The sequence below is a fragment of the Oryzias latipes genome, chromosome 22 (genome assembly GCF_053564925.1).
Source record: "Oryzias latipes strain Hd-rR chromosome 22, Olatipes_Hd-rR_3.1".
In the NCBI taxonomy this organism is placed as follows: Eukaryota; Metazoa; Chordata; class Actinopteri; order Beloniformes; family Adrianichthyidae; genus Oryzias; species Oryzias latipes.
In genome coordinates, this window is record NC_136258.1 from 13,301,682 (window position 1) to 13,328,422 (window position 26,741).

The following is a 26,741-nucleotide window of genomic DNA, read 5'->3' on the forward strand; positions in this document are numbered from 1 at the left end:
TTCTCTATGTGTGTGTGTATTTTTTTTTTTTATACTTAAAGTGATATTACGTTTAGCCAATTCTGCACAACTAGTGCAAGCAGCCACATAAGTGAGAACTTTTCCGTTTTTGAATTCGACCCAGAAAATCAAAAAGTGTGAAAACCACAATCAGGTTAGATCTCTTTGTAGTTTTTTTCTTCTTTTTTTGGAGGGGGTGGGGGTTAAGGTGGAGGCTGGGGCTTGTGGGGAAGGACTACATGCTTATTTATTGCTTTCCTTTTTACATTTTTACATTTCTGCCTTATGCACTTTCTTACGTAAAAAGATCAAATGAAAAAGCTTCAACACAAATACAAATTGTTTTCTCTGTGGTTTATTTCACAAACTGGGAAGAACACATTTGCAGATAATTAAAAAATTGATAAAGTCACAAAAAGTAAAAATGAAGATGCTTATAAATGGGGGGAGAGCTCAGAGAGATGAACAAGTGGCAATGCTGCTTCTGATGAAACTATGATTACGATACTATCTAGTGGTAAGTGAGGGTGGAGGTTTTGCGGGCCCAAAACCACGGGTTCTTACAAAACGCAGATGTGCTTTGAGTGAGACAAACTTTAAACTAGCTCAGGACAAGCAGACAGTCAACAGAAATACACTCAGTCGCTTTCCTGTCAATGAAAGCCACATCTATCCGTCTTATTTTCCTTCTCTTCATCTGATTCAGTCCTTTTTGTTTCTCTGTTCCCTCTTTGCGCTCAACCTGATGCGTGTGAAAGTCTCTGCAGCGTCTCTGCTGGTTTCTGAGATCTTCGTGAACCTCAGTGAACGGCGGCTGCTGGGTTTAGGGTAAAAGCAAATAAAAAGGTTTTTAAAAAGCCGGGCGACCTGATGAACGATGAAAGTGAAGATGGAGAGTCGGAGAAGTTATGTGAAAAACCAGACAGAGAGAGAAACCAGGGGGAATGGCAAAGACGACAGGAGACGAAGGCAGGGAGGGGGAGGAGGGTGGGAGGGAGAGGCCCGGTGACCTCATGTGACATGTGACGTGGGCTCCACCACTCACAGAGGGGAGTGTGTGTGTCTCTCTGTTTGGAGGATGGCGAGGAGGATGCAGAGAGACTGTGGCTTCTAGCTTTTTACTAGCACTGACACTCCAGTCGGGCCACCACCACCGAGGAAGAAAAGGAAAGACGCAGACCATGCAATCAGCCTAGCGGGCTAACCTCAGACCATCAGCCTGCTGACAAGCCCAACCCTCCCCGCCAGCCTGCTCCCACCACCCGGGCTCTGATAGGTGGGCCCCCCTCATCTCCAGCCCTGGTGAGTTCACTTCCACACCTGGAGACCCAAAAGCTGCCGCTGCATCTGTTCAAACTGTTTCTCCTCCAACCACATTCACGGTTTCTTCTCTCCTCGCTGCCACTGACCCTGTCCTCTCCACTCTTCTTTCCAAAGTCCTCTGGTGCTGGTGCTAGCACATGCTTCTGCTGCTCTCTGCAAGCTTGTGGCTTGGGATTCCTGTGGTAGACACAAACCCGAGATTCTTGGTTGCAAACAGTCTCAGAGCTCCAGGAGTTTTAGCCCTCTTGTGCTTTTCTTACTTCTTGCTTGCCTCTTCATGGTGGTCTTTGATTTTTGTCTTTGAAAGAGGCTTTCCCCCCCCCTCTGAGGTTGGTGGAGACTGACTGCAGCCAGGGCTCCACGCTGTCCCGCCTCGTCTGTCATGGCATCCAACAGCATCTTTGACTCTTTCTCCAACTACAACAGCAGCCTACTTAGAGGTGAGTCCAGATCCTCCCCCCTTTTCTCCACTTTCTCCTCCTGACACCGTCCCACGTCCTGCCCCACTGTCAAACTCTTACTTTCACTTTACTCCTTTTGACCAAAAAAAAAACCTAAGGTTAGTATTTTGGGAATCCATCTATCCAAAACATTATCAAGAAACTGGTATGGAAAGATCAGCTTGATACAGACCATAAAGGTCTCTGCCTCTTGGCTCCTGAGTTTTCTGTGCCCAGGGTTGATGGAGAAGCGATATAATGGGATCCTCACCACAAACATTCATTATCTGGTGAAACTCTGTGCTCTCTCTGTGAGAATACGAGCTCAGAGGCTCCATGTGACTGGCCGCTTTACTGGAACATGGCAATACAATAAAAGAGCAAGGAGGAGAAAAACATATTAGGCTTTCACTGCTTTACTTCCAGGAGGTACTTTTGGTCTGTGCGGTGAGGTGAGTGCACTTGACTAACGCCCGCCTCAACGAAGAAACCATTTGTTGCTATGGTAATTCTAATTACATGGCTTTCACTTGTAAACAGTGTGCAAGGAGATCCGAAGTGATGATATTTTTGAAAGAATACCTGCTGAAAGTTTTTATGCTAGCAGGTAAGGGCAACCATAAACGGGAAGTAGGTACAGAAAACGATCATGAGGCAATGATCTGAGGCAGCTGTGGAAACGCAACAGAAAAAAACTGGAAAAGTCTCTCCCAATTAAGGCCTTGTAGCTGTGTTAATTAGAGACGGCTCCAGGAGTAGCACTACTACTTCATAATTGTTTGCAGAGTTTATCTGAAAATCTCTGGAGTCTCACATTTACAATCAGACACACACTCTCTGCATCTGCGCCTCACATGAGAACAATCCTGACATCCTCTCTGGAGCTGACATGAGATGCTGTTCCAGTGTTCTCACAGCTCCTACAAGCAGACACTTATAGTTTCCTCATGACAAGGCTCAAGCTCCCCTTTTCTTCAATTAAAAAAAAACAAACATCTGGAACTGCCAGCCTTTATCTCCTCGTGTGCAGATCAGTGTCACCGATGTCAAGTTTCATGCACACTGCAAGTCACGCTTTGGTTTCTGGGACCTGATTAGGAGGTGAGACAGGAGACAGTAACAAGGCAAACAAGACTGTAACCAAAAAGGATTTTTAAATGTGCAATATCCTTTAGAAACCCACTCCGTCAGAAAACTGAAATTAAACGGCATGAAACAAAGGCCAAGAGTCATTAAAGCCTCCTATTCAATCGGAGAACAAATTCAAACTGGGCTGACTTCATGTAAGCAAAGTACCCCAGCGGTTAGCTCGACAACTTGCATTACACAGGCAAAGGGATTTGATCAAGTCTTTGAGACTGAAATCAAACTGAAATTAAGAGGAACGGTTGCAGGGAATGGAGAAGACTGTTGCATGTCTGCTGACTGTAATGCAAAGCGACATGAAGCTCATGGAAACACTGTGTTGTGCTCCTCAGAAGTCAGGAAATACTGCAGCGAGCAGTCACCAAATACGATTTTGATCTTCAACTAGTTTTTTTTTTTTTTGTCATGCAGTTGTATTAAAGCTGGAAGGGTAACAAAAAAAAAAGTGTTGCCGCCATCTTAATATCAGCACAACAGACGTGCTATCAGCCTGTCTGTGTTATATTGGTATTTTTCATATATTTTCAGCTATCTCTGGGCGCAGACAGAGAACACATCTAAGCATGTGATGTGCAACATCAGATGCACTTCGCGTGAGAAGCGAGAGAACGCTTCACCTCAGAAACCTCAATCCTCTGCTGAAGCTCAGGGAGACACACACACTCACACACATGAAACATACAAGTCACAAAGGGAACAGACACTGTTTTTCAAATGCTGTCTAACTCTTAAAGCAAGAGAAATTCTAATGTTGTGACAGTTAAAGTGCTGCAAAACGTTTAGACCTGCAGAGCTGCATGCAGAGGAGCTGTTAATCTGATGCAGACTCTCAGAGCTGTTGCTCTTCACAGATAAAAACCACAATGAGGCTACACCTGCTAACCCTTTACACAGCAACACGGCTGTTAACGGGAGATCAGACAAAGCGGAATAAAATCTAATTCCATTAAAAACAAAAACAAAAAAATAGAATTAAAATACAAAGTATAAATGACACCAAAAAAATCACTTAATGCAAAAACATAGAGATTGCAATTAAAAAACCTCAACAAAGAATAAAAAAACAAATTCAATTTTAGAAATCAAAACAAAATTTCAGAAAAAAACACAATTCCAAATAAATGAAATGAAATAAAAACATTTCAGAAAACAAAAGTTTTCCAAATTATTTTAATTTCCAAAAATGTAAATGAATCTTAAAATTAAAAACATAAAGAAACTGGAAAAGGTAGATACTGTTGGACATTGCTGATTAGATGCTGGCGTTTGTTCCATCATTTGAGTTCTTTGGCATAAAGTAATACTGAATATGCTCCATACTAATCATGAAACTTAGTATGCCGACATTGAAAACGCAATTTAAAGAAACGCAAATGACAAAAATAAAAACGTCACTATCCATTCAGCAATATCCCATAGTATCTACCTTTTGTGGTTTCATTCAGTTTTGCCTATTAACATTTCATTTAGATTTGTAAGAATCATTTCGGTTTTCTGAAACGTTTCATTATTATTTTGTTTCATTTTTGGGGGAATTATGTTTTGGTTTATTGATTTTTGTTTTGATTTCTAAAATATAATGTATTTTCACAAATTCATTATTTGTTTAGCTTACTTTAAATGTCATTGTGATCTTTAATAGGTTTTTGCATTGAGTGATTTGTTGGTGTGATGTACACTTCAGAGTCACCATAAAGAGCGGACAAAAATTAAAAATAAAAATCAATAAAGTGGATGATGTTTCTCCAAATGGGCAGAAGTGAGTAAACTTAGCAGTTTTTTATGTTTACAGCTGTGCTTAGGCCTCCCTGATTGGTCACATGTTGGCTCAGTTTCTTTCCCCAAACTTTCCTTTACATGGAGGAACCTCTGTGTTCCCTTCCGACTGTAACTTATTCATTGGTCCCTTTTTTTCCCTCCTTTCTTTTTTAGCGTTAGGCTCTCGGGAGCCAGCTCCTTTTGTGGTGGAGAGGGGGAAAAAAAAGCCTTGCTTTATTAGGGTGGGAATGGTTTTTATACGTTTGGCTTATTGCGCTGCATGAATGGAAGTGAGGACTCGTGTGTGAGAAATGTGCCATGCCTCGCCACAATTGTAGAATGGCTATTTTGGAGGATTGTGGGAGGTGGTCTGGTTAGTTCTACGAGTGTTTGGGAGGGGAACGTCCAAAGCTGTCCACAAATAGTGTGTGAAAATGCATTTGTAAGAATCAAAACTCATCTTTCTGGACTGATTTAGAATGAAATTTGAAATCTTTTCAAAGCAAGACGACTTTATTGCACAGTTTTGATAAATTACATTTTGTTTCTTTATTAATTATTTACAAGTTGATTGGAGCCATTTAAGTACTGCTTGGTGTCAGGTCCCTTATTCGTTTTGCAGCCTAAAATCTGCAACCAGATATTAGCAGCTTTAGTGAAAATGAATAATAAGAACCTGATGGCAGTCAGAAAATACCCTGCCTCCGACTTAGCTGGGAGTAATATCTATTTATAAAACTCCAAAGGCGTTTTGGACAGAATGGAGGTCCTGGACTTGATTAGGGATGTAAAGTTTTATTTTTTTTAGCTTCTTGTTTACTTTTCGGTCCGTCACGCTGCTTTTCACCATTTGTCAACACAGCTTTATGGAGAACACAGTGAGGGGTTGCTGGTATAATGGCTTCCAGGTAGATTATTTGGTCGATTGATGCAAAACCTCCATTTTCCCTGAAAACACTTTTTGCCCGAAAACACCTGCAAGGCTAAAGAGCAGTTGTAAATATAATTTTCTGGTGGTCGACCAGCAACCACAGGCTTTTTGCAGCCAATCTGATAAACCTGGTTTATTTCATGAAGGTTCCTCCAACTTAATAAGACGTAGTTTAAAAAAGGCGGAGCTCCTTTCTCCTGGAGAACAACATGAAACCGCATCCATGGAGGAGCAAGCAAGAAGCTAGTAGTTTCGTGCCCTATTTTAGACAATGAAAATTGTGTTTTGGATGTTTTTAACACATTCTTATGGTATTTTTTGGGGATGAAAAAATAACAAATATAGAAAATTAATCTTGAAATTGCATTTCTGAATATTTCTTTATTCAAATCACTGTGAATCAGTAGCAGACGAAAACGTGCAGTTTGAAAAAGCATGTACCGGTAATTGTAATGTAGAAATCTACAACGGCAAGCCACAAGCTCCCTGCTCCGCTCCATTCTTATGCGTTCACTCATGGATGACTACGTTCATGTACGTCTTTGTTTTCATAATCTGAGCTGGTTTCTGTTTAAAAACTGTACAGCTGGACAGCTTCAATGTTGCTCCCCATTTTTGGTGATCCGCTGATGTTAGGTTTCAGTGGGCTGTAAGATAGCTGGGTAGCAGCTGTGTACAGATGGATGGTGGGATGGGGGCCGGCTTACTCTGTGCCAACAGACCTGTCCACAAATCAGAGGCAAATTTCTAATGAACTCCTGCCGCTCTAGAAACTATGTCCTAGAAAATGACACAGGTTTTTCTGATTTTGGTAAAAAATTATTATAAATAAAAGACCATTGGGAAGACTTTTACAACAGCTCAAAAGATGATTGGAGAGGTACTTTAATTCTAATCTGATGCTGACAATAATAAAATGGCTAAATATGCATTATATAAATGATTCAATCTGCTTTTTTTGTATGTTTTTTTTACATAAATAGTAAAAAATAAAAATCCTGTAACACACTGTATGATAATTAAACAGTCGATGTGATTTATTACAAAGAAAAGGTTCTGGAAGGATGGAGCCATGTCAAAAAGAATTTACAACGTCTAGACCGGCTTCAGTGAATAGGTCCCTGAAGAATGAGGCTGCAAGTCTGGAATATGTGGACTTTAAGCGCACTCATAATTGGATAATGGGGTGGAAATGATCAAAACATTTTTTAGCTTGATTTCTAACTTTTAAAACCCCATGCCGGATGAGGTTTTTCAACTTCCATGAGTCATTTCTTTACGCTTAATTTGCTTCATTTACGAGCAGATAATGTTTCATATCAGGGCTTGCATGAAAATGACTGAATCCACACAACAGTAACTTGACTTACATGATCTCATTCATCCCATGTAGCATACAACTAAATTTAAAAAAAGCCTCTCTCACAATTTTCTTATTCTTCGTTTTGTTTCAAAGCTACGCCCTTCCACCACAGGGCTGCCCTGCAGCTCATTACATGGCAAGTTTGGAATTGAGGAATAAAACACAAGCGTTACTGTTGGCTAATTTATGCACCACTGACATGCATTCATGCCACAGTTTTTCGTGCAGAGAACTTGCCAGGCTGTTTTTCTATAAGGCTGGAAATAAGGTAAACAGTTGGAAGTTTTATCACAGGTTCGTTTTCAGTAGCTGCAATTAGAGAGCTGTGACCCGAGCTCCACTTGGAAAGATCCACTTTTTGTTTAGACTCCTCCCTGTATCATTTAGCATCTCTCACTGTTGCAGCTGGAGCAAAAAGACGGCCTGTGACTAAGCACAAACTTGACTGCTGAGCACTTTTGTTTTTGACATTACAGTTGCCTCTTAAGCCACAAATTGCTTTAATGGGAGGGAATGGGTCAGGCGCACAAAGTGAGTCAAACTTATGGAGATCCCACATGTTCAAAAAACAAATCAGGAGGCAGCCGTTTCTTTTATATTTTCTCGCACAGATTGAAGACAGGAGGCTTTTCTTTATTAAGTATGGAAATTTGGCAGACTCTGGGGGCTGTGAGGTTACCATCAAAAGAACAAATACAGTGTTATTCACAGACAAAAAAGACTGAATCTTCAAATAATTGTAAGTAACTTTAATCATTCTCAAAACACACTTATAGCTTTTCCTCCTTCCCATAAGCAATAAAGTAAGAAACGTAATTAAGGAGGAGGAAATATGCAGATAATGATAGGATGTGAGAGCGCTGCTGGCTAAAAGATGTTGTCTGATTCTCTATCTCCCTCTGTTTTCCCAGATTTTTTTTTTTTTTCAAAAGTTGTTTACATACAGTTAATTGTCACTGCTGCAATAAAACTTGTTTTGGGGCTGCTTCTTCTCTGCTTTCAAACACAATTTTAACCACAGGGAATTGATTTTTTTGTAGGAGCAGCATTTCAAAAACAGGATTTTAGTTTTTGTTTCGACACGCAATGCGAGGCCCAAATGTCTGCATCAGTAATGGGCCACTTAAATGTGCTTTTCTCTTTGGCAGATTCTGTTGTTATTTTGTGATGAAGATAATTGGTGAATTATTTTGATGCTGCATGGAGTTTTGTTTTTATTAAAGACACTGAGGATGGGACAAGCCAACAACTAATATTTCTGCAAACCAGATCAATATTTAATATGTTGCTGTTGATCATTTTTGTTCTTTTGTATCATAAATGCTGCAAAAACTGAGTCCCTAGAAGGTAAAAAGACCAAAAAAGATGAAATCAAGAAGTTTTTCAATAGCAAAATAATCTTAGTCTTAGTGACTAGTTTTTAAAAAAAATAAGATTTCTTGGAAAGACCATTTTAACCCACTGGTAGAATTATTGCTCATTTAAAAAAATCTGCTAATGAGGTAAAGACTTTTGACTTTTTTCTACAGGGCTTGTTTGTGTGGTGCTTGTCTAAGTCACGTAATTTCCAAAACGATTTTCCTTAAGGTAATTTTTTCAAAACCTACTTTGTCCAAAAATGCAAATTATTGTTTCACATTGAGTCGACAGCAGAAGGCTTTATTTTCCCAGGAGGTTTTGCCCTGAAGTAAACTTTATAGAGCGCGTTGTTCTTACTTCTGCATTAGCTCCGTGTAGGAAATACCATGCCAGGGTATTCCCCCTCAGCTGTGCAGCAGAAGTGGCCCATCCACTTCTTCTCCGTAGTCCGTCTGCAGCGGGGTCAGTCAGTCTGCAGCCTCTCATGCGTGCAGCCATCACGAATAACTGTCTGAGTTTCACCACTGCTGAGTCAGAGAGGAGCGGCACATGCTCTGGTGACAAATGTGACGTTTGCTGTCTAAATGCCGTCTTACCTAATCTTAATAGTCAGTCTCTTGTTGTCCAGTGAAATTACTGACAAGGTTACTCAGCAAAATTGCCAGTGTGATCCTTGAAATGCTTGATTTTGAAAAATATGTTGTTTTAATACAAATATTGAACTTCCTTTTGTGTTGACCCGCGGATGAAAACGATATTTTTAAAACTAATCTAAACTAAACTAAATCTAAATCTAAATGCTGCGCATAAATACAAACCCAAGAAATTATTTTGGTGCCAGATGACATATGTTAAAAGTCAGAAAAATAAATGATCTCTTCTATGGGTTGAAAGCTAATTGTGCTAATGTTGCAATCCTGGCAGAAAGATGTTTACTTCTCATTGACATGAACACAACTTTGCCCCTTTAATCAGTGATAAAACAGGAGGCAGATAGTTTGCCGTGAGTAGAGCTAGTATGGAGTTTGATTAACCTAATCACCAGGCAACCAGACTCTAGGTTTCTGATTGGGTCCACAAACGCTCCTTGTCATCGTTCTGTCATTAGCTAGTCGTTAGCTGTGGCCGCCTTGACGTGCAGCAGCGACGTGCGCGGCCTAAACACAGCAATCAAGGGATAAGACTTCTAGCCTCAATGAACGCCTCGGGCTCCGGTTTAAAGAGGGGAAAGTCCTGCCTTACTGCGTCTGCGTGGACACAGCACCGACTGTGCACGGGCAAAGCTACTGCTGATTGGTGATGGAGGTGATGAAAGGAAAAACTTCAGTCACTAAGGATGGATGAGTGCTTTCGTGGGTAACAATTGAGACTTGATAGAAGTTGTAGGGATGCTCTAGCCTCTTTGTGGATTTGCTGAATCCTGGACTTGAGATGTGGAAAAACTTCTTTTTTTACTAAAGTCCTACTCTTGTCATCTTTTGATCTATTTTAAAAGTGTTTTCAGTGATCTTTAAATTATGATTATGCCATTTTTAGCCAAAATTTTAAAAAACTTAAAATTTTCGTTTTCTAGGACACTGCAGTGCAGCAGTAGTTCATTAGAAATTTGCCTCTGACTGTGGAGTAAGCCTACCCCTACTTCCCGTCATCCATCTGTATACACTCTTTCCTGCTAGCTTAAAGCCTAATACAATCCCAACCCGACATTAGCTGTGCAACAAATTACCAGTGCATAAATGGCAAGCAGTATTGGAGCTATCCAGCCGTAAAGTTTGAAGCAGATGAACTCTGAAATGCAATTTTTAATCTTAATTTTCTTTATATATGTGCTCCATCATCAGGAAAATGTCACAAGCACATGTTAAAAAACACCAAAAACACAATCATTGGAAGTAATCAAATAACTAGAACTAGAAAACGTTTTGCTCGATGCCCCATTGGCAGTTTCCGCTCGTGTCCTGCAGGATTCACATTAACGCCATTCACGTCATATGTCACATACCTCTACGTTTTCTTCACAGTTCAAAGTAACACGGAATAGTCTGAAAAAGCAAAACCATGTGGCTTTTGTTGCAAAAAGGAATGAACAACAGCATTCCATGTGGAACCACATCAAACATCTCGCCTGTCATGAGGCTAAATGAGGGCAGGCTGGCCTTCTTACCCCTCCTGACATGACTCCTACTAATTAACCAGATTTGAAAAGGGACACATCCTCTTAATCAGTTTCAATTAAATACAAGTTTGAAAACATTTGGGCCTCCCATCAAGTGGGGACAGCCACACAAAACGCACAAAGAGCCATTGTCTGCTGTGAAACTGCGGTTTACAGCCTTGGCTATAATGTCTTGGTGGTTGCTGGAAGCCATGCACACTTCCTAATACTCGTCTCACATGCGATTTTACTTTGAGTGAAAACTAAGCTATGAAGCTTTGAGTTTATGTAAGAGGGACACTTCACAACTTATTTTCTGAGTTGACAGAGTCTGCTGCCTAACCCCTTCCTCACCCACCCACCCCCTTCTCTCCTCTGTCTCTGGCGCTACTATATTTCCGTGGGATCTGAAGCCATGGAAGAAGAGACGCAGGCTGTGTTGCCAATCAAACGTGTTGGAGCTGTCAGACTGAACGGCTTCCAGCTCTGCGTCCTGTCTCGTCTCCCCGTCAGTGGAAGCTGTTTGATCTGACAGAAGCTCCATTAGAGACGCAGGGAAGTTCAGCTGCTGCGAGCTTGGATGACTACAGCAGTCGCAGCAGCAGCCCAGAGAGGAAAAGGTTTTGCACAGAGTCTGGTTGCAATCTCTGTGTCTGCTGTGCATCTATAAATGTCTTTGCATAACTTGCCCTTTTAGTAGGTGTGTGTGGTTACACAGCCTAAGTGGGCTGACATATTTTGGAGCAACGCTGGGCAAAGGGGTGATGGTGCAGTGAGTAATGATTTCACTGTTGAGACACAATTACAGAAAGCGAAAGAGGTTGTTTGGCAGGTGGAAAGGTGGGAAAAACTCTTCTTCATCTGTTGTTTATCACACACAATAGTCACGCCAAGCCTGCCTCCAAAAAAGTTCAGTCGTTCTGGTGTGAACGGGATGAAACGGCAATGAAAAATTAAGGTTGGATCTGAATTCATGATTGGTTTCAGTAAAGTCCCACTTTTATTTGTTACAATCTGCAGCGACAGATTCAAACCTTAAAAACACAAGAAGATGGTTGAATATCATCACCTGCTGAGTGACTGCAGTTAAACAGAGGGAAAGGGAGGTGAATTAATGTGGCTGCCTGAAAGATTCAACTTCTGATCTGTGTGTGGCAGCTGGGTTCTGGCAGGCCTTTGGCACCGGCACTGCATGGCAGTTAAACTGTCACCGACAGGAACTGTAAAACTTTTGCAGAAAGTGAAGGCAGCTCAGCAGTATCGCAGGTGCTGCTAAGTGAGCTTAAGATGCGACTCCCTTAGTACCTTCACGGGTCCCAGTCTCTGTCCGTGTCTCCGAGGAGGGAAAGGATTTTCAGCGGTGCACCTCCGGCAGTGGACGTCTGAGTATGTGTGGAGTTGTGTGTCTGCAAGGGGTGGGGGTGCTGTTACTTTGGCAACGCAACTGCACATATTGCAGCGATTACCACAGCGGAAAAATGTTTTTCTGCAACATGCAATTACTACAGATTACAGATTGCCTTCCTTGCATCAGATGCTCCAGCCAGAAAAGGAGAAACACTGCCATTTGTGTGCGTGGATTTGTGTATGTGTGCCGATACACACAGTCGGAGACACAGAGACAAAGAAAGATGAGAAATGATTATAGCTCACACTAAAAACCACAACTGAAAAAAAATGGGAGAGTTGACGTATTTATGGGACTCATTTAGATTTAAAGGACATTCTGACTTTCAGGGGTAAATAAAGGAAGAAGAAAAGAATCAATCTGTCCTTCAGTAACATGAACAAAATCAGAGCGCTGGTACATTTCTCAGTCTTTTATCCATCATCGTCAACATTTCCAAAAGTGTACACTGATGTCCTCATGGAATATACAAGCCTAAATGCCACAGATTAATTTTGGACTATACGTTTTGTTCCAGGTTACAAATCACTGCAAATATTAAAATGCTTCCTTCAGATCGTGCTAAACAATACGTCCCAGAAATGGTGCCCTGCAGCAAGGCAGGGCCCTTTTTGCAAACCCACCAGATTAAAATTCAACCCCAAAAGCTCCTATTATAGCAGTGGGGCTTTTTGGTGAGTTTACCATCCAGTTTCTACTTTTAGTGGGTTTCCAAAGAATAAACAAGCCCAGGAACCACATCACACACTGCTGACTGTCATCGTTGGAGAAGTGTACCCGACGGATGATGTGAGGGCGGAATGACCATGACACTGAGGTTTACGGCGTCCCCCTAGCCCTCATCTTCTGGTTTCTTTGGGTGCGGGGCGTGTCACTAAACAGGGATGAAAAGGAGGAAAAGGGGCCTGACCACATTCTAGCTCAAGGGATTCACAGGAGGGACTTTTAACTTGAAAAAGACTTAAAAAAGTCAAATCATTGGTGATACTTTGGCACTTTCAATACAGTTGATGGTCAAAATAGCAATAAACAGGAGAGCAGTCATTTAGCAAAAGGCAATAAAAACACAAATATATTTGTGTGACAGCGCTTAAATGACAGATCTGCGGGTAAACTGACTCGTTGTCTGATCAAGTCTGTTCTATATGCTAGACTTGCATAACAGCGTTATTAGAGGATGACTCACACGGAAGCTCTGTGAGGACGTCTGTCTACAGACAATGCAAATCCAACAAGCACGGAGTTTGGACAAAAACCTCTACAGTAAGGACATTTTAAGAAAATTATTATCACTTCTGGAGGGAAACAACCTGTGAAAAGAAATGAATCCTGCAAATGTGCCAGATGGAACAGACATTATGATCAGAACAAACAACACTCCCTTTGTCTACAAGGTTTGTGTTTAGACTAACACAACTCAGTCATCCAGTGTCTTGAATTGAAATTCTCTGGTGTGGATTTTTACATATGAAGATTTAAATGGCATTTGTTGTTGATGTCGCTTTTTTCTTTGTCGGTTTATGTGTGTGTGTGTGTGTGTGGGGGGGGGGGGGTGAGCATGTTCTTCCTTTATTTTTCTATTCTCCTTCAAACAGTTCAGTGCTTCTGGCTGCAACACAAGTCCAAATCATGATTGCCCCACCCCTATGTTTTCAGCAGACTTTACAAAATAACAAACAGTACACTAAGTCCACTGGAAATGTAGAAAACAACCTGCCACTGTGAGAATTTTAGTTACTTAAATGAATGAAAACCAAGTGAGTCAGCAGGTGATCAACAATCCCCCGTGATATCTATGTACCACAATTGGTTAGTTCCTGTTGAATGTACACAAGCTAATGTGAAGGGTTATGAGATGATGAAAAGGATTTAAAAATGTGTTTTGCCTTATTAGGGTGCACACTTTCCTGCAATTTTTGGCTATTTTTTAACATTTTTTTCTTTATCTACCTATATAAAGTTTAATAAATAAAACTGTGACACCCTTGCGTTTGTAACATGACAACTTAAGCATAGCCATAAAAAAATTTTTTTCTCATTTTATTAGCAGTTAGATAGTTGCTGGGATTAAGGAATTACAATTCTTCTTGATTTGAACGTAAACTTAAAAAAAAAACATTCTTGTTTTTCCTTACAATTCTACATAAACATGAATGAAGAAACGTACAAATGTTGACAGAGTCTTTTATTAAAAAAGTTCACTCCGTGCTCCTGAGGGTTGGAAGTGTCAACTGAATGCTTTCTATGTTTGACACCATCTTCAAGGATCCCATTTGCAACAGACTGAAATTTAAAAAAAAAAAATTTTTAAAAGTGAGAGTCGTCCCGCAACAACCATTATGTTGCTCACTTAATTCACGAAGCTTTAATAAGCCCTTAGCTCCTCTCTGCACCTTTTATAAAATGTAAGGAGCTCATTAAAGATGCATGGGATGAATGTGCTCATTGTCTCCTCTGGTAACTGCTGCATCGCAGCTCATCATGCTTACATATAATTAGGTGCTGGGTTTGGAAGCGTCACCATCCTCTTCATCTTCGTTGGAATAAAACATGCTCTCGACGGCTTCGGGGATCCGAAATTGGGGCCTGACACTCTTGTGAGTTACAGAATACATAAAGTCATGCGAGGGGCAAATCACTGTGGAAAACTGTAGAAGTTTGAAGCAGAAGTTCAAGAGTATTACAAACCAAGCAAAGTACACAAAGGCGCACCAGACATCATTAAAACTAACACAGACGACCTCGGTGGAGAAAAAGTAACATACAAATTTATATGATCAAAAATCCTCAATGTGGTTCCTATTTTCTTGTCTGAACATCAAAATGGACAAAAATGACCACCGATTGTGATGTGCTGACACGTTGTGTAATCAAAATTTGAGAAAGAATCAGCCATCAGAGCTGCAGGAGCCCAAAACCCAAACAGTCTGTACCCACTCACTGTTGTTTAAAAGTTTCTCCATATACTTGTGTATATAAACACTCCGACGCTAGAATATGATTTGGCTTTGAGGGGACTGGCACAAATGGTTTTGGTGACTTACATCATGCTTGGAAGTCTAATCACAGACACTCCTGTCATATCAAGCAGAAGAAGTCAATTTCATAGCAAGCTGCATTTCAACAAAAAAGGGAAAAAGGAGGAGGGAAGGGTAAACAAGCTCAGCGTTCCACAGCCGCCGCAGAATTTATCATTCATACAAAAAAATACCCCACGTCCCAAAGTAGAGCTAATTTAATCCAAGAAGAATAAAGCTCCAGTTCATAGGAGTTGTCCATTCAGAACACTCACATTTCCACCCAGCAGAAACCCCCAGATGAAATCCGAGCAGACACTTTTCGGAAAGAATGCGTTCGGTGGGTTGAGGGCCAAAGCATGGCCTGTAATTTGTGAATGTACAGAAATGTGTGACCACCACATCTCCTCTAAAGATAGAAATCTTTGTCTTATGTCATCACCGAACCCCATACTGGTTCTAAATGCACCCCCTTTTCCAAATGAGTAGCTACACATCCAAAGGCTTATGCGTGTCTGAAAATAACCTGGGAGTTTACTCTGGCTATTAGATCAAATCCAAGAAAAAAAGCATCTAAAAGGAGTATCAGAAGCTGCCCCTCGTCTTCAAAGTGGCTTTTAAGATGCACTGAAAGCTGCTGTGTGGGTGGCTTTTAGATACAGGTATACACTTACAGACCCCAAAGCGCTTTCTCCTTTAATGGGGACAGCACTCATGTTATACCTAACAGCCTGACTCATTATGAAAGCTCAGGTAGTGGGGCATCATTTGGTTTAAGTGAGCCCTGTGGGAGGAGATTTGTTTCAAATCTATTCAAAAGTTTCACAAATATTGGATAATGACATTTTTTGCTATGCATATTGTTTCCTGAAAACACAGGTATTTTTTTCTGGTAATGATTGTAGGTTGTGACTCATATCAGAAAAAAAAAAAATTCAGATCAAAACAAACTTTTTAGTCACAACTTTGCTCCAAGGAAGAAACATGTTCTCGTGGCTGTTACCTGAGGGATCTATTTTTGTAAAAACAATATAGAGAAGCATACATGCTGGGGGCCTTTATGAGGGAGTTGTGTCTTGATTTCAGGCTCAGCCTGGTTGGATCATTAAAAACCGTTCAGGGGCATGGCAGACTCTGTCCTCAGTGCCTTTGCGGCTGAAACTGTAGAAACTGTGTGTTGAAATGCAGAGGTCTAAATGTGACAGGCGCCCGGGGCGAACATTATGGCTGAGTGGGGTATAGCTAGTGCATGTGGTCACATTTTTAATGATGAACTAAGGCAGGAGGACGACTAAAATATCAGGAGCATTGTCCCTGTCCCATACTGAACTTGAGGATACATGACAGCTGATAGATGTTTCCTTTTTTCACCTTTAGTTTTGTTTGAACTTATTAAAGAAATATTTTGGATTCATTTTATGAAAATATTATTGACTGGAAAAAGCTAATTTGTGTGAAGAAATTCTAGATTTTGCTGTTTGACTCAATAATTTGTTTTTGACACTTTTTTCTGTTTTATTTTGCATCTTCTTTAGCAGTAAAGGTGCTTAAATACATATTTCACTCTGTGGAACTCATTGTTCTTTTACTCAATGTTACCAAGTTAAAACAGAGAAAACAAAAATAAAAATAAAGAATCGCAAAGTTTTGAGGCTGAACAATTTGTATCTCTAAAAAGCCAAAAGGCACAAAATAACTCGACATCAAATAAAAAAAATCATCTTTGACTCAGCCTGTGTTTTGTTAAAATTCGGATTTCCGTTAATGACGTGAAAAGTTAGTTTTTGCTTCTTGTTTGGACATTTTCACCCACAAGCTGTGGTGACGCAACAGCGCACCCGCGTAAAGGGCTCCTGGTCAAAAACATTTCCCATGAGAATATCTTAAAATTCAATTTGGTCTCACTGTTACTCTGTCATACAGAATCCCCCCCCCCCCTCCATGCGCGTCTGCGATGTCAGTGCGCTTGGATGCTCCCTTGCTCCACTGAAATGCGCGTTGTTTCTAACACACTCAGACATGCGCAAAAAAAATAGCAACAAATCTTGTGAAATACAAACAAACGTATCGGTTCATTAAAAGACATTACGTCTATAGGGGGGAAAATAATGCAAACATGTTTTGTTGTTAATTCAAAAATTAAAATTAATATTTGAGATTTTTTTAATTAGAAATGTTGATTTAAAAAAAATGCTTGTTTTTTAAAATAATTTACATATTTACTCAACATTGATTTCCAAGAGCTTAACAGACTCAATTCGATTTTTAAATAGTGTTTTAAAAAAAATAATGAAAATATTCTGTACATTTTATGGTCATTTAATGTAAAGGAAAGTTCATGTTTTATTCTTGATTAAAGTATAGATTGTATTTTTATTTTCAGCAGTAACACAAAGGCTTTATTGGTGTTTGCTTCTTAATCGTGGAGAACAATCGCCGGAGTGCTGCGTTGAGCTTCTTGGTGTCAGGTCGAGATGAAACCACATTTCCGTCTGTCTGAGTGTGCAGAGCAAAGTTTTCCTCTGTCTGACAGCCAGAGCTGACAGCGATTGAAAAGGCAAACGCGCCAACTAGTGTCAAAAAGCAGGATGGCTGCGCGTCTGCAGGGTGTGCTGTCACTGGATGTAATTTTTCAAGTTTATAATGAATTCAGCCTGTGGCGCATACAAGTTCTTCTCTGCATTTGATGTGTAATCGGACAATTACGCCTGTTTGCATGAATTGTCGAGTTTTTTAAGTGCAGTTCATTAAGGAGATACAGATCATTCAAAGGTTCTAATTTCATTTTTTTACTATTCTATTTTATTTACATGTAAATAAGTTATGGAGCTTCTTAATTAAATGGCTTATCATTAAGATGAGATGATATTAAACCGCAGAACCGTGTGTTCTGGAGCTTCTTTGTAGGTAAATTGAAACAGTTTAACTAGAAATTATGTCAAGGAGGTGTTAAGTGATTTAAAGCGCGTGCGGGGGCGGGCGGGGGGGGGGTGGAGGTTCGGCATCTTGCGCAAACTAAAATATATTTCCAGATTTTTATAATACCAAATTTAAATGTACTCTAAACCAGAACATTGCACTACATGAAGCGTTGATTTTGTTTGTATCTTCTTTTTACAAAGTTTAAGTTGCAAGAAAACATTAAGTGCATTATTTGTTATTCCCATCTAAAACTTGTTCTAATAATGCTCAAAAACCCGCGTGGGGAGAAAGCTGCGGATATATATGTATCAATAACTAAAGTGGTTTGTGACAACAGAGCTGGGCTGCAGGACGAGCGAACTTGCGCTGATTGGTGCGTTAAAGCCCAGCCCAACAGTTTCATTGGTGGAAAACCTCTTCACACTCCCAACCACTAAACACTGAAAGGAGTGGAGTGAAATAATATCGCGGCAGTCTGTTCAGCCTTTTGCGCGGCTCCGTCTTGTGCCTAAAGGATAACTGCAGAAGGAAACTCAACTGGAAGCGACGGCAGCGTCTCTTTAATCCCAGAGTAACGCCGTTTGTTTGTTTTCGGGAGGAAGCCAGGATTAGACTTCAAGAACTTTTACGCACGAAAAACGGACAAAGAGTTCAAGAAAACTTTTGTGTGTTTTTTTTTTCTTAACAACTTTAGGAGGACTCATATTTTATTTCTTTTAGTATCCAGTCAAAAAAGTTCAGCCGAAACTGCAGTTTGAACTTTTTGGAGTACCTGCCACACAGATTATCATTCATCGCCAGTAAATAATCTGAGATTGCTTGACTGGTTCAAGTGAAAGCCGAAGCATTTTGTGCTGAAAGGGTTTAGACTGGATAGGTCAGGTTCTGCAGAAGCGTTTTTGGCTTGTAGAGACAAATATTACTCAGTGTGGCGCGTCATGCTCAGGTCTCACGTCGTTGGAGCTCGTTGTTTCTGTTAAAGCAGTGAGACTTTTTTCCTCCACTGCGCGCCAGCGCCTCCATCCTCTGCGCTGACGCGGCGGGCTTCTCACACACCAGTGGCGTCTGGGGGACTAAGAGAGAGATCCAAAACCTGCTTTTCCTCACAGAGAGTTCTGCTCTCCTCTGACACGACCCAGTCAGGTGGCACTGACCCAAGCTGTTGTGATGCATATTCCCGTAGAGCCGCCCACAACCAGACGGTTCACACCGCCCTCAACGTCCTTCCCCTGCAGCAAGATTGGAGACAGCAACGGGGCCATGGCCACCACAGGGCCGCTCAGGTCAAGACCGGACAACAGAAACGTGGTGGACGTCCTGGCTGACCACGCAGGGGAGCTGGTCCGGACCGACAGCCCCAACTTCCTGTGCTCTGTCCTGCCGTCTCACTGGCGATGCAACAAGACGCTGCCAGTGGCCTTCAAGGTAAAACTCATCTTAACAATCAAATTAATTTGGCATTCTTTTTTTAATAATTCAGCAGCACAAAATATATACACATGAGTGCATCGCAGGCAGACTTTTGCACTGCATGAAATGAAAATATTTTAGATTTCGTGATTAGATGCAGGAGGTTTGAATTCATCGACGCCTTTGGAGAGTTTGACACTTTAAAATGATGCAACCTAAAAAAAAGCGTTTTTGCGCACGAAAGGAAAAGACGGAAATTTGACTTAAGACAGGTTTATTTATGTTTTTTTTACTTTTATTTTTTTTTATTTTTTTTACTTTTCTAAATTCAATTTGTCATGAATACGTTTGTTTTTTTTTTTGTTTTTTGTTTTTTACTTTAAAGAAAATACCCCTTAAATGACCAAATAGAGTGTTAACAAAAGACATTTTTACGCCACAAGTTGTTGACCGCTGACCTTTGCGGTGGAGCTGCAGAGATGTTTGGGCTGATCACTGGGATGCGGTTTGGACGCGCTCAGTTGGTTTGGTGGAATGACCGTCTGCTCTGTCTCGTGCGTGCAGGTGGTGGCCCTCGGTGACGTTCCCGATGGTACTCTGGTGACCGTCATGGCCGGAAACGACGAGAACTACTCAGCCGAGCTGAGGAACGCTTCTGCCGTGATGAAGAACCAGGTGGCCCGCTTCAACGACCTGCGCTTTGTGGGAAGGAGCGGACGAGGTGAGCCAAACCGTCGAGGTTTTCTCACTCATTTTCCGCTTTGAAAAGCCTAACAACATATATGTGTATTTCTTATTTTTAAGTGCCAATAAAAACACACCCAGCTGCAGAAACGTGTTCCATCAAACCACTCCACAGTGCCTAAAAATAATAAAACAAATAACAACACGGTTTTCTGATTTCTGTTCTCTCTTTGCGCCAAAAGAGCAGGACATTTTTTTCACACCAGGCCATGACTTTTGCCAGGTGACGCTTTTGTGGGTGTCATCAAAAAGTCTGCGTCACGCGTGCAGATGCAACGTTTCTCTATAATTTCCTAAATCCAGCGGGCTATGTCATTATCCAGGTCTGAGGGCGCGTGAAGGCGCAACCATTTACGCGCTGGACTAATTGGACAATAAAGCATTGTTATTTGGTTAAATGATAAATCTAGTTTTCATCATATGGTGTTGATTGCCATCAGCGATGAAGAGGAACACATCGCCGGGCCTGTTTGCAGGATGCTGCGGTTTGAGCCCAGGCCTGCTGACTTGCATTTTTCTCCTGAATCAGGTGAAGCAAAACCTCTCAATGCTGCGGCCTAAATAACACATTTCACTAACCTAAATATACTTTGAAAGCGCGATTGTTCACAAAAATGCGCGAGTTAAGAAGGCTTTTCTGTCATTTTCCAAGCAGCCCATTTTGCTTTTATGGCCTAAAATGTCAAAGGACCTGTGATTTTCTGAAAAGAAAATAGTCTCAATTGTCCCTGACTTTCTTTTACGAATTACACGTTCTGTTTGTGTAAAGAGTTGTTGTTGTTTCGTCTTTAGAATCGCACGCAATCTGCCTGAACAAAAGATGCTTTTCTCCGTGAGTGGGGACGCGTCTTTCTGCTTCTGGTCAGTTTTTGATGCAGATGGGAGCAAAGATTCGGCCTTTGCTGCTGTCAGCTCATCAGGGCTGTCTGGAATGCATCGTCTCAATAATCAAACTCAGGCCCATGCAATATACTGTCCTTTTTTTTAGATTTTATTTGTGGATGGGAAGTCAGTTTGATTTATAGGGAAGGGGGAAAACATGAACCCCTTGATGATTCTGGATTGTGTCGCTCTGCAGGAAAGAGTTTCACCTTGACCATCACCGTCTTCACCGGACCACCGCAAGTGGCCACCTACCACCGCGCCATCAAAGTCACCGTGGACGGACCGCGTGAACCGCGCAGTGAGTGCACACAGACCAATGGCGCGCGCTGCTCTTACAGTTGGTGCATGTGGTGATGCTTGAGCAGCTCAGGCTCTGGAAATGTGGATGCGTGCGTGCCAAACGAACCGCATGAGTCATTCAGCAGGTGATAATTGAAACATCCGTGGGCGTGCACGCTGAAAAACTGTTCACACGGTCACATGTGATGAAAAGAAATTCACATTTGCAGGAGATTCGTCTGAAGATTTGGTTTTGGGGTTGAGGATGAAGTTTGGCTCAGATGGAGGTTGTGCCGGTTATTCTTCATTATTCTCACCAGCATGCGTGTGCGCACGCAGCAGAGGAGCAGGGAAAGGCCCTCTCACAGGAAACTGTAAAGCTTATTAAGGCATAACCCAAGACCACTAAGAAGCGTTGAGTGAGTTTGCAAGCCGCAGGTGGCTCAGCCCTCTTCCTCATCCTCCTCCTCCTCCTCCTCACACCTCCGCTGCTGCTCCTCTGCCTGACCACATAAGTGGCTAGCCGACTGAACTTCAGGCCCTGTGCTGTTGTCTAGCGCCACCGCGAAGACGCAGCTGCGTTTGTGCGGTCTGGTGCGGTGCTCATGAGTCAGTTGTAGCTAGAAGTGAATATAGGAGGGGGGGGGGGGGGGGGGGGGGCTTTTTTGGGGGGACGTAACAGACACATGAGAGGGGATATACTGCAGATGGAATGGGATCACACCCCCGCAAAGCTGAATGCTATTTGGAGAAGTTAAAAAAAGACGGAGCAGTTACTGGATAATAATAAAACCACGCGCGTGCGTGTTTGTGTGTGGGCGAGCGCGTTTATATAATCTTTTGTATCAAGAAAAATAAGTAAAACAGTCGCTGCACCTCCATTGGTTAGCACTCATATGTGCGTCAGGTTTTTGAATAATAGTTCTGTCTGTCCTGCTGCACTCAGGCGTCACATAGTCACATTTATACTATGGCTCTTTGCCAAAATATGACACTTAAGAAGAAGAAAAAATAATTCAATAATATACGAAAATATCAAATCCTTTCATGAACACCAACAAGAACATTTAAATCTTTTTCATTTTATTGAATTAGGTGGAGTATTCAGATGCCGACCCGACATTTCCGCCCGTGTTAGTGCGCTCAAGCGCTCCTCTTTAAATAGAAATCACACGAAACGATAGAAAGAAGCTCTCATATTTAAACAAGAAGCGCATTCTGCGAGTGTAACATCAGTCATGTCCCTGCACAGGCGCAGAAGGGGAACACACACACACACAAACTATTCAGTCATTATTAGCACCATAAAAATAATCAGATTCCTCTTTAACCACAAGGCACCGCGGATTAAGCAAAAGCACTGCCAGCACATAAAACTATCAGCATTTTTTTATGATCAGTCTCATCGCAGGAGACAGTTATATCTCTGCAAGGCGCTTTCATCCCTGTTTCTGTGACAATGCCTCTCAGTGTGGGTCTGACAGACAGCCCGAAGCCGCACTCGGCTGGTGCTGCGCACACCTGTCTGCAGGCCCGTTTGGGCTTTACTGCGCAGAGGCCTGCGTCTGCCTGGCTGCCAGCCCGGGTGGGTGGGGGGTATCAATGTTTGCCGACACAGACAAGAGAATCTGATGGACAGGACTGCAACAGTGACGCACCTCTGGCAGTGGCAACGAAAAGGGCAAGCTTGTGTGTGTGTGTGTGGGGGGGGGGGGGGGGGGGGGGGGGAGACTGCGAGTTGATGACACTTGCGCACACAGACGTGCTTTTTTCCACACATACGTGACTTACAGTCACATTTATCGATATAAATGCTCAGCTCCAAAACTGAAAGCATTTTCAGCTGAGTATTTTTGTCTCCCTTGTCGCAGATTTCCTCATTATACATCCGGCATTCGTCATACTAACCCCCCTCCCCCCTTTCCCCTCCGCACCATCAGCGGCACCCCTCCGTATTTTATTATCAAAGTTCTGCTGAGCTGAAACTGGAAACTTTCGTCAAAGATGACCGCATTTCTGCGCATTTTTGCGCAGCACCAGAACCGCCGAGGAAAAGGGCAATTCAAATGTGTCATTTTTTTATATTTGTTGGATGAATCACCCACACCAGTAAATCCATCCTCTCCGTTTCCGCTTCTCCTCTTAAAAGCCTCACTTAAACATTACATCAACTGTCGCTATTTTCTGCTAAGGAGACGCTTGGATCTCTGCGTCTCTACAGTCATGAAATGGGAGCGCTAAGGTGGGCCTGCAGCGGAGAGATCATCAATGTAGTTTGCATGGATGGAGAGCCATGCTAATGTGTAAAATAGAAATTCATTGAAACTGTGAGGAAGCGTTTGAATAAAACCCCAACGCAGAGAGAAAATACAAACAAACTAAAGAACATTTGCATACAAAACAGATGAGATATGGAAAACACTGAGATTTCTAGATAGATGCATAAATAGTGTCTTTTTGAACTCAAACTATTGAATACTAATTCTTTAAGGATTTATCCTAATAGTAAATCAAACAACACTCAATATAATGTACTTTTTGAGTTTCCCTTTCATTAGATATCAGCTTTAAACTGATTATTTCTCTTTTTCCCTAAAAAAAAAAATTGGAAATATCTCTGCTAACATGTCAGTGTGAATGCTTCATGCACTTCACCGCTCAAAAGGCCACAAATCCACCAAAACTGCACGGGGAATGATGTTTTGTTCCCTGTATTTACTCGGCTGGGTGTGTGCAGGCAGCCCGGCAGTAAGAAAGGCAGGGATGGGAGGGGGAGTCAGGGTGAGGGTGGGGGGCAAGTTCGTGTTGGCAGGTTGATTCTATTTGCATTTGGCACACAGACTGTACAAAGTATGCAAATAGACAAACAATGCCATTTGCTGTGTTATTTCTCTTGTGATATTGCAGTCTCTCTGCAAAGTAAACAAAAAGATAGCATGCATGTTGTTGCATTTGCGTGTGTGCAGCGTGTGCACCTGCCAGGTGCATCGCTTTAAATCAGCCTTACTGAGTCACGCCCATGCTGCACAGAAATCACATGAAAGGCTCGCCCTTAGTGCGAATTGCTCTCTCAAAGGCGGCTTTGATGTTTGAAAATGGAGATGGGCGTCTTTGAAAGAGAGGCCTACAGGTGGAGGTGCCATGGGAGGGGAGAGCTGCGGCATGTGCGACTCTGGGTGTTTTCCTGACTCCTCTATCTATGACCCGGAGACATGTTGGCCTCATGACCACCTAATTTATGATTTGGCTGTGAAGACAGTCAGCCCTCTCGGAGACAGATGAGAACAGATAAAGAGCGGATTTAATGTCGCCTTCAAAGAAGTGATTTTTCTGTGGCATCAGTTCTCGCCCGGGGTCACTGCAGACGGATCACACACAGCCTCAGTGATTAAAAGAAGAGCAAATATTGGTCAACTGATAAACCCGCTGGAATGCAGCGTTGTAAATGGAATAGTTTGGGTTGCGACAAAATTCGTACCACATCCTGAGGTCTGAGGCTTGTGATGGATGGAGAACAAGTCCTCCAGGATATTTGGGCATTCTTAATTAAACAACAATTGTGTCTTTTCTGTTGGATTTGGGCGACTGCAGGCCTCATGCTGTCAGACATAAATAAAATCCCCTGAAATATGTGGGTTTTTTTGTTCGTGGGAGATGGAAGCTCTCTGACCACTGTTGCCACCTCAACCACATCTAGAGGTTTTGAGGCCAGGTCCCTGTTTAGGATTATTCAAAGACTCATTCACTGTTTTTTTTATTCTAATTTAAGCATATTAATTGTGATTTTAGCAAAAACATAAAGAGTTGTCATCCCTCCCTTTTTTTTTTTTACAGTTTTCATGGAAACAGAAGGTTCTGCTACATTAAAGGATGTTGTCTGACATTTAGAAAGATCAGAATATCACCTCCTCAGGCCAGTTGATGACTATCAGCCCCCAAAAAAAATTCTGCAACAGATTTCTTGACGTCAGATAGAAGAGCATTAGAAATCACAGGATTATTTACAGCGACCCCAAACAGAGCTTTTGATTCATTCAGTTGATGCTCCCAAAGAATAAGAGGAGAGGGCCGCTCAGCCTCTGCTCCATGTCCTCCTCCTTTCCGCGTCTCCACCTACACACGCTGGACTAAACTCAGCAGCCAAGCGTCTTTCCTGTTTACTTACCTATGAAGGGAAGTCCAATGCCCACTCTGTGTGCGCTTGTTTACTCTGACTCACGCAGCAGGGAGCCATTACAACCTTTCAGCTGTAATTCAATAAAAGTTTTGATCTTTATTTAGAAAAAAGTAATGGTCTGTGACAGAAGGAATATTTTTCTCCTTTTCTGTATTTGGACAATGAGTCGTTTTCTGTGTTGGGATGCAGAGGTGGACAGAGGACAGGGCGGTTTGTGGTAAAAGCGAACCGCTGGTTACTGGAAAATACAGCGTGTACCACCACCCTGCAGTTTGGATATTTATTTCTTCAAGCCTTGATGGTTAGGAAGAGCAATAAAATAATAGGTGAAGCAAAGTCCTTCTCGCTTCAAGGAGTGGAGAAGGTTGTAATCCTCCAGGTAAACATGGAGTAAAACCAAGCTCTTCAAAACAGGCTGGAATTATCACATGAAGAGAGCAGCCCTCGTACCTCAGAGAAGCTTGTGTGAAAAGTGTTTTCTCGCACAACGGAAACTTCACACATCTGCCGTGAATCACCTGGAATTTTATTCTGTTAAATTGTCGCATTTCAGGTCAGAAGCTCAATGTTGCACTTTAAAGCGTGAGGTTGTGTGCATGGAGGTGTGAAGACGTTTGACACATCTGCTGGTATTGCATTGACAGCGGCAGCTTGCTTTTTCTTTTTCACAGCTCTACAAGCACACACATCCCCTCACTGCTGAGAGCAAATCGACTCCACGCAAACACAAACAACAACCTCCTTCACTGCTGAACTAACTGCTTCGGTACGATCAATCACCAAAAAGGCCTTCTGGGCTCATCAAGGCCAAAGCATCAGTGCTGGGAAATCTGCAAAGTTTGCAGGCAGCCAGCCAAAAGGCCTGAAAAACAGCCCCTGTTTTATCAGCCCCCAAAACACCCCTCCCTTTGTAAAAGACAGTTGCTCATCTCAAGAGGTAGAACGGCCAGACAAAAGAGGGGTGACTGGTTTCAACACGCTTGTGGCCCTTTACGGTATCGCCAAAGAATCTGGGTGCACTGGGCTGTGTTTTGGTACCCCTTCTGCTTTGCCTCAACTTGCCTCACTGCAGGGCTGTCCTTGTGTGCTTCTGTCCCACAGTGACACACACGAAAACACACACGGAAATTTGCAAAGCGCCTTATCCCTTATCAGAGAAGGAAGGCTGTGCTCTTTGCTCAGTCTCATGTAGCAACTTCCGCTGTGAACGGCTTGTTTTCAGGCCTTGCGAGGGGGATTTTCACACTGCTGATGTCCCCAGAGAGAGGCTGACGCATCTGCCGGAGGGACCAGACAATCCCCCAGCTGAGGCCAAAGAGGGTGAACTATAGATAAAAGCGTGCCAAGACGCTTGTTGACCATCGAGAAAGCCTAAATAATAATGCCGCAAGAACCCCCTAAAATTCAGAGCCGCCGTGTTTATG

General features: G+C 42.1%; 1 protein-coding gene across 3 annotated transcripts in view; it reads left to right on the forward strand.

Moving 5' to 3' along the window:
• The first annotated feature begins 1,065 nt into the window (after positions 1-1,065).
• runx3 (RUNX family transcription factor 3) overlaps positions 1,066-26,741 on the forward strand; it is a 41,115-nt gene continuing 15,439 nt past the window's right edge. For 2 of the 3 annotated variants that reach the window (XM_004082389.5, XM_078940692.1), the window contains exons 1-5: positions 1,066-1,302; positions 1,631-1,763; positions 19,006-19,247; positions 19,797-19,953; positions 21,055-21,159. In XM_004082389.5, the coding sequence (XP_004082437.2) occupies positions 1,706-1,763; positions 19,006-19,247; positions 19,797-19,953; positions 21,055-21,159 (562 nt within the window). In that variant the 5' untranslated portion in view covers positions 1,066-1,302; positions 1,631-1,705. The remainder of the gene's footprint in view (positions 1,303-1,630; positions 1,764-19,005; positions 19,248-19,796; positions 19,954-21,054; positions 21,160-26,741) is intronic. The other variant, XM_078940693.1, reaches the window with a different exon arrangement.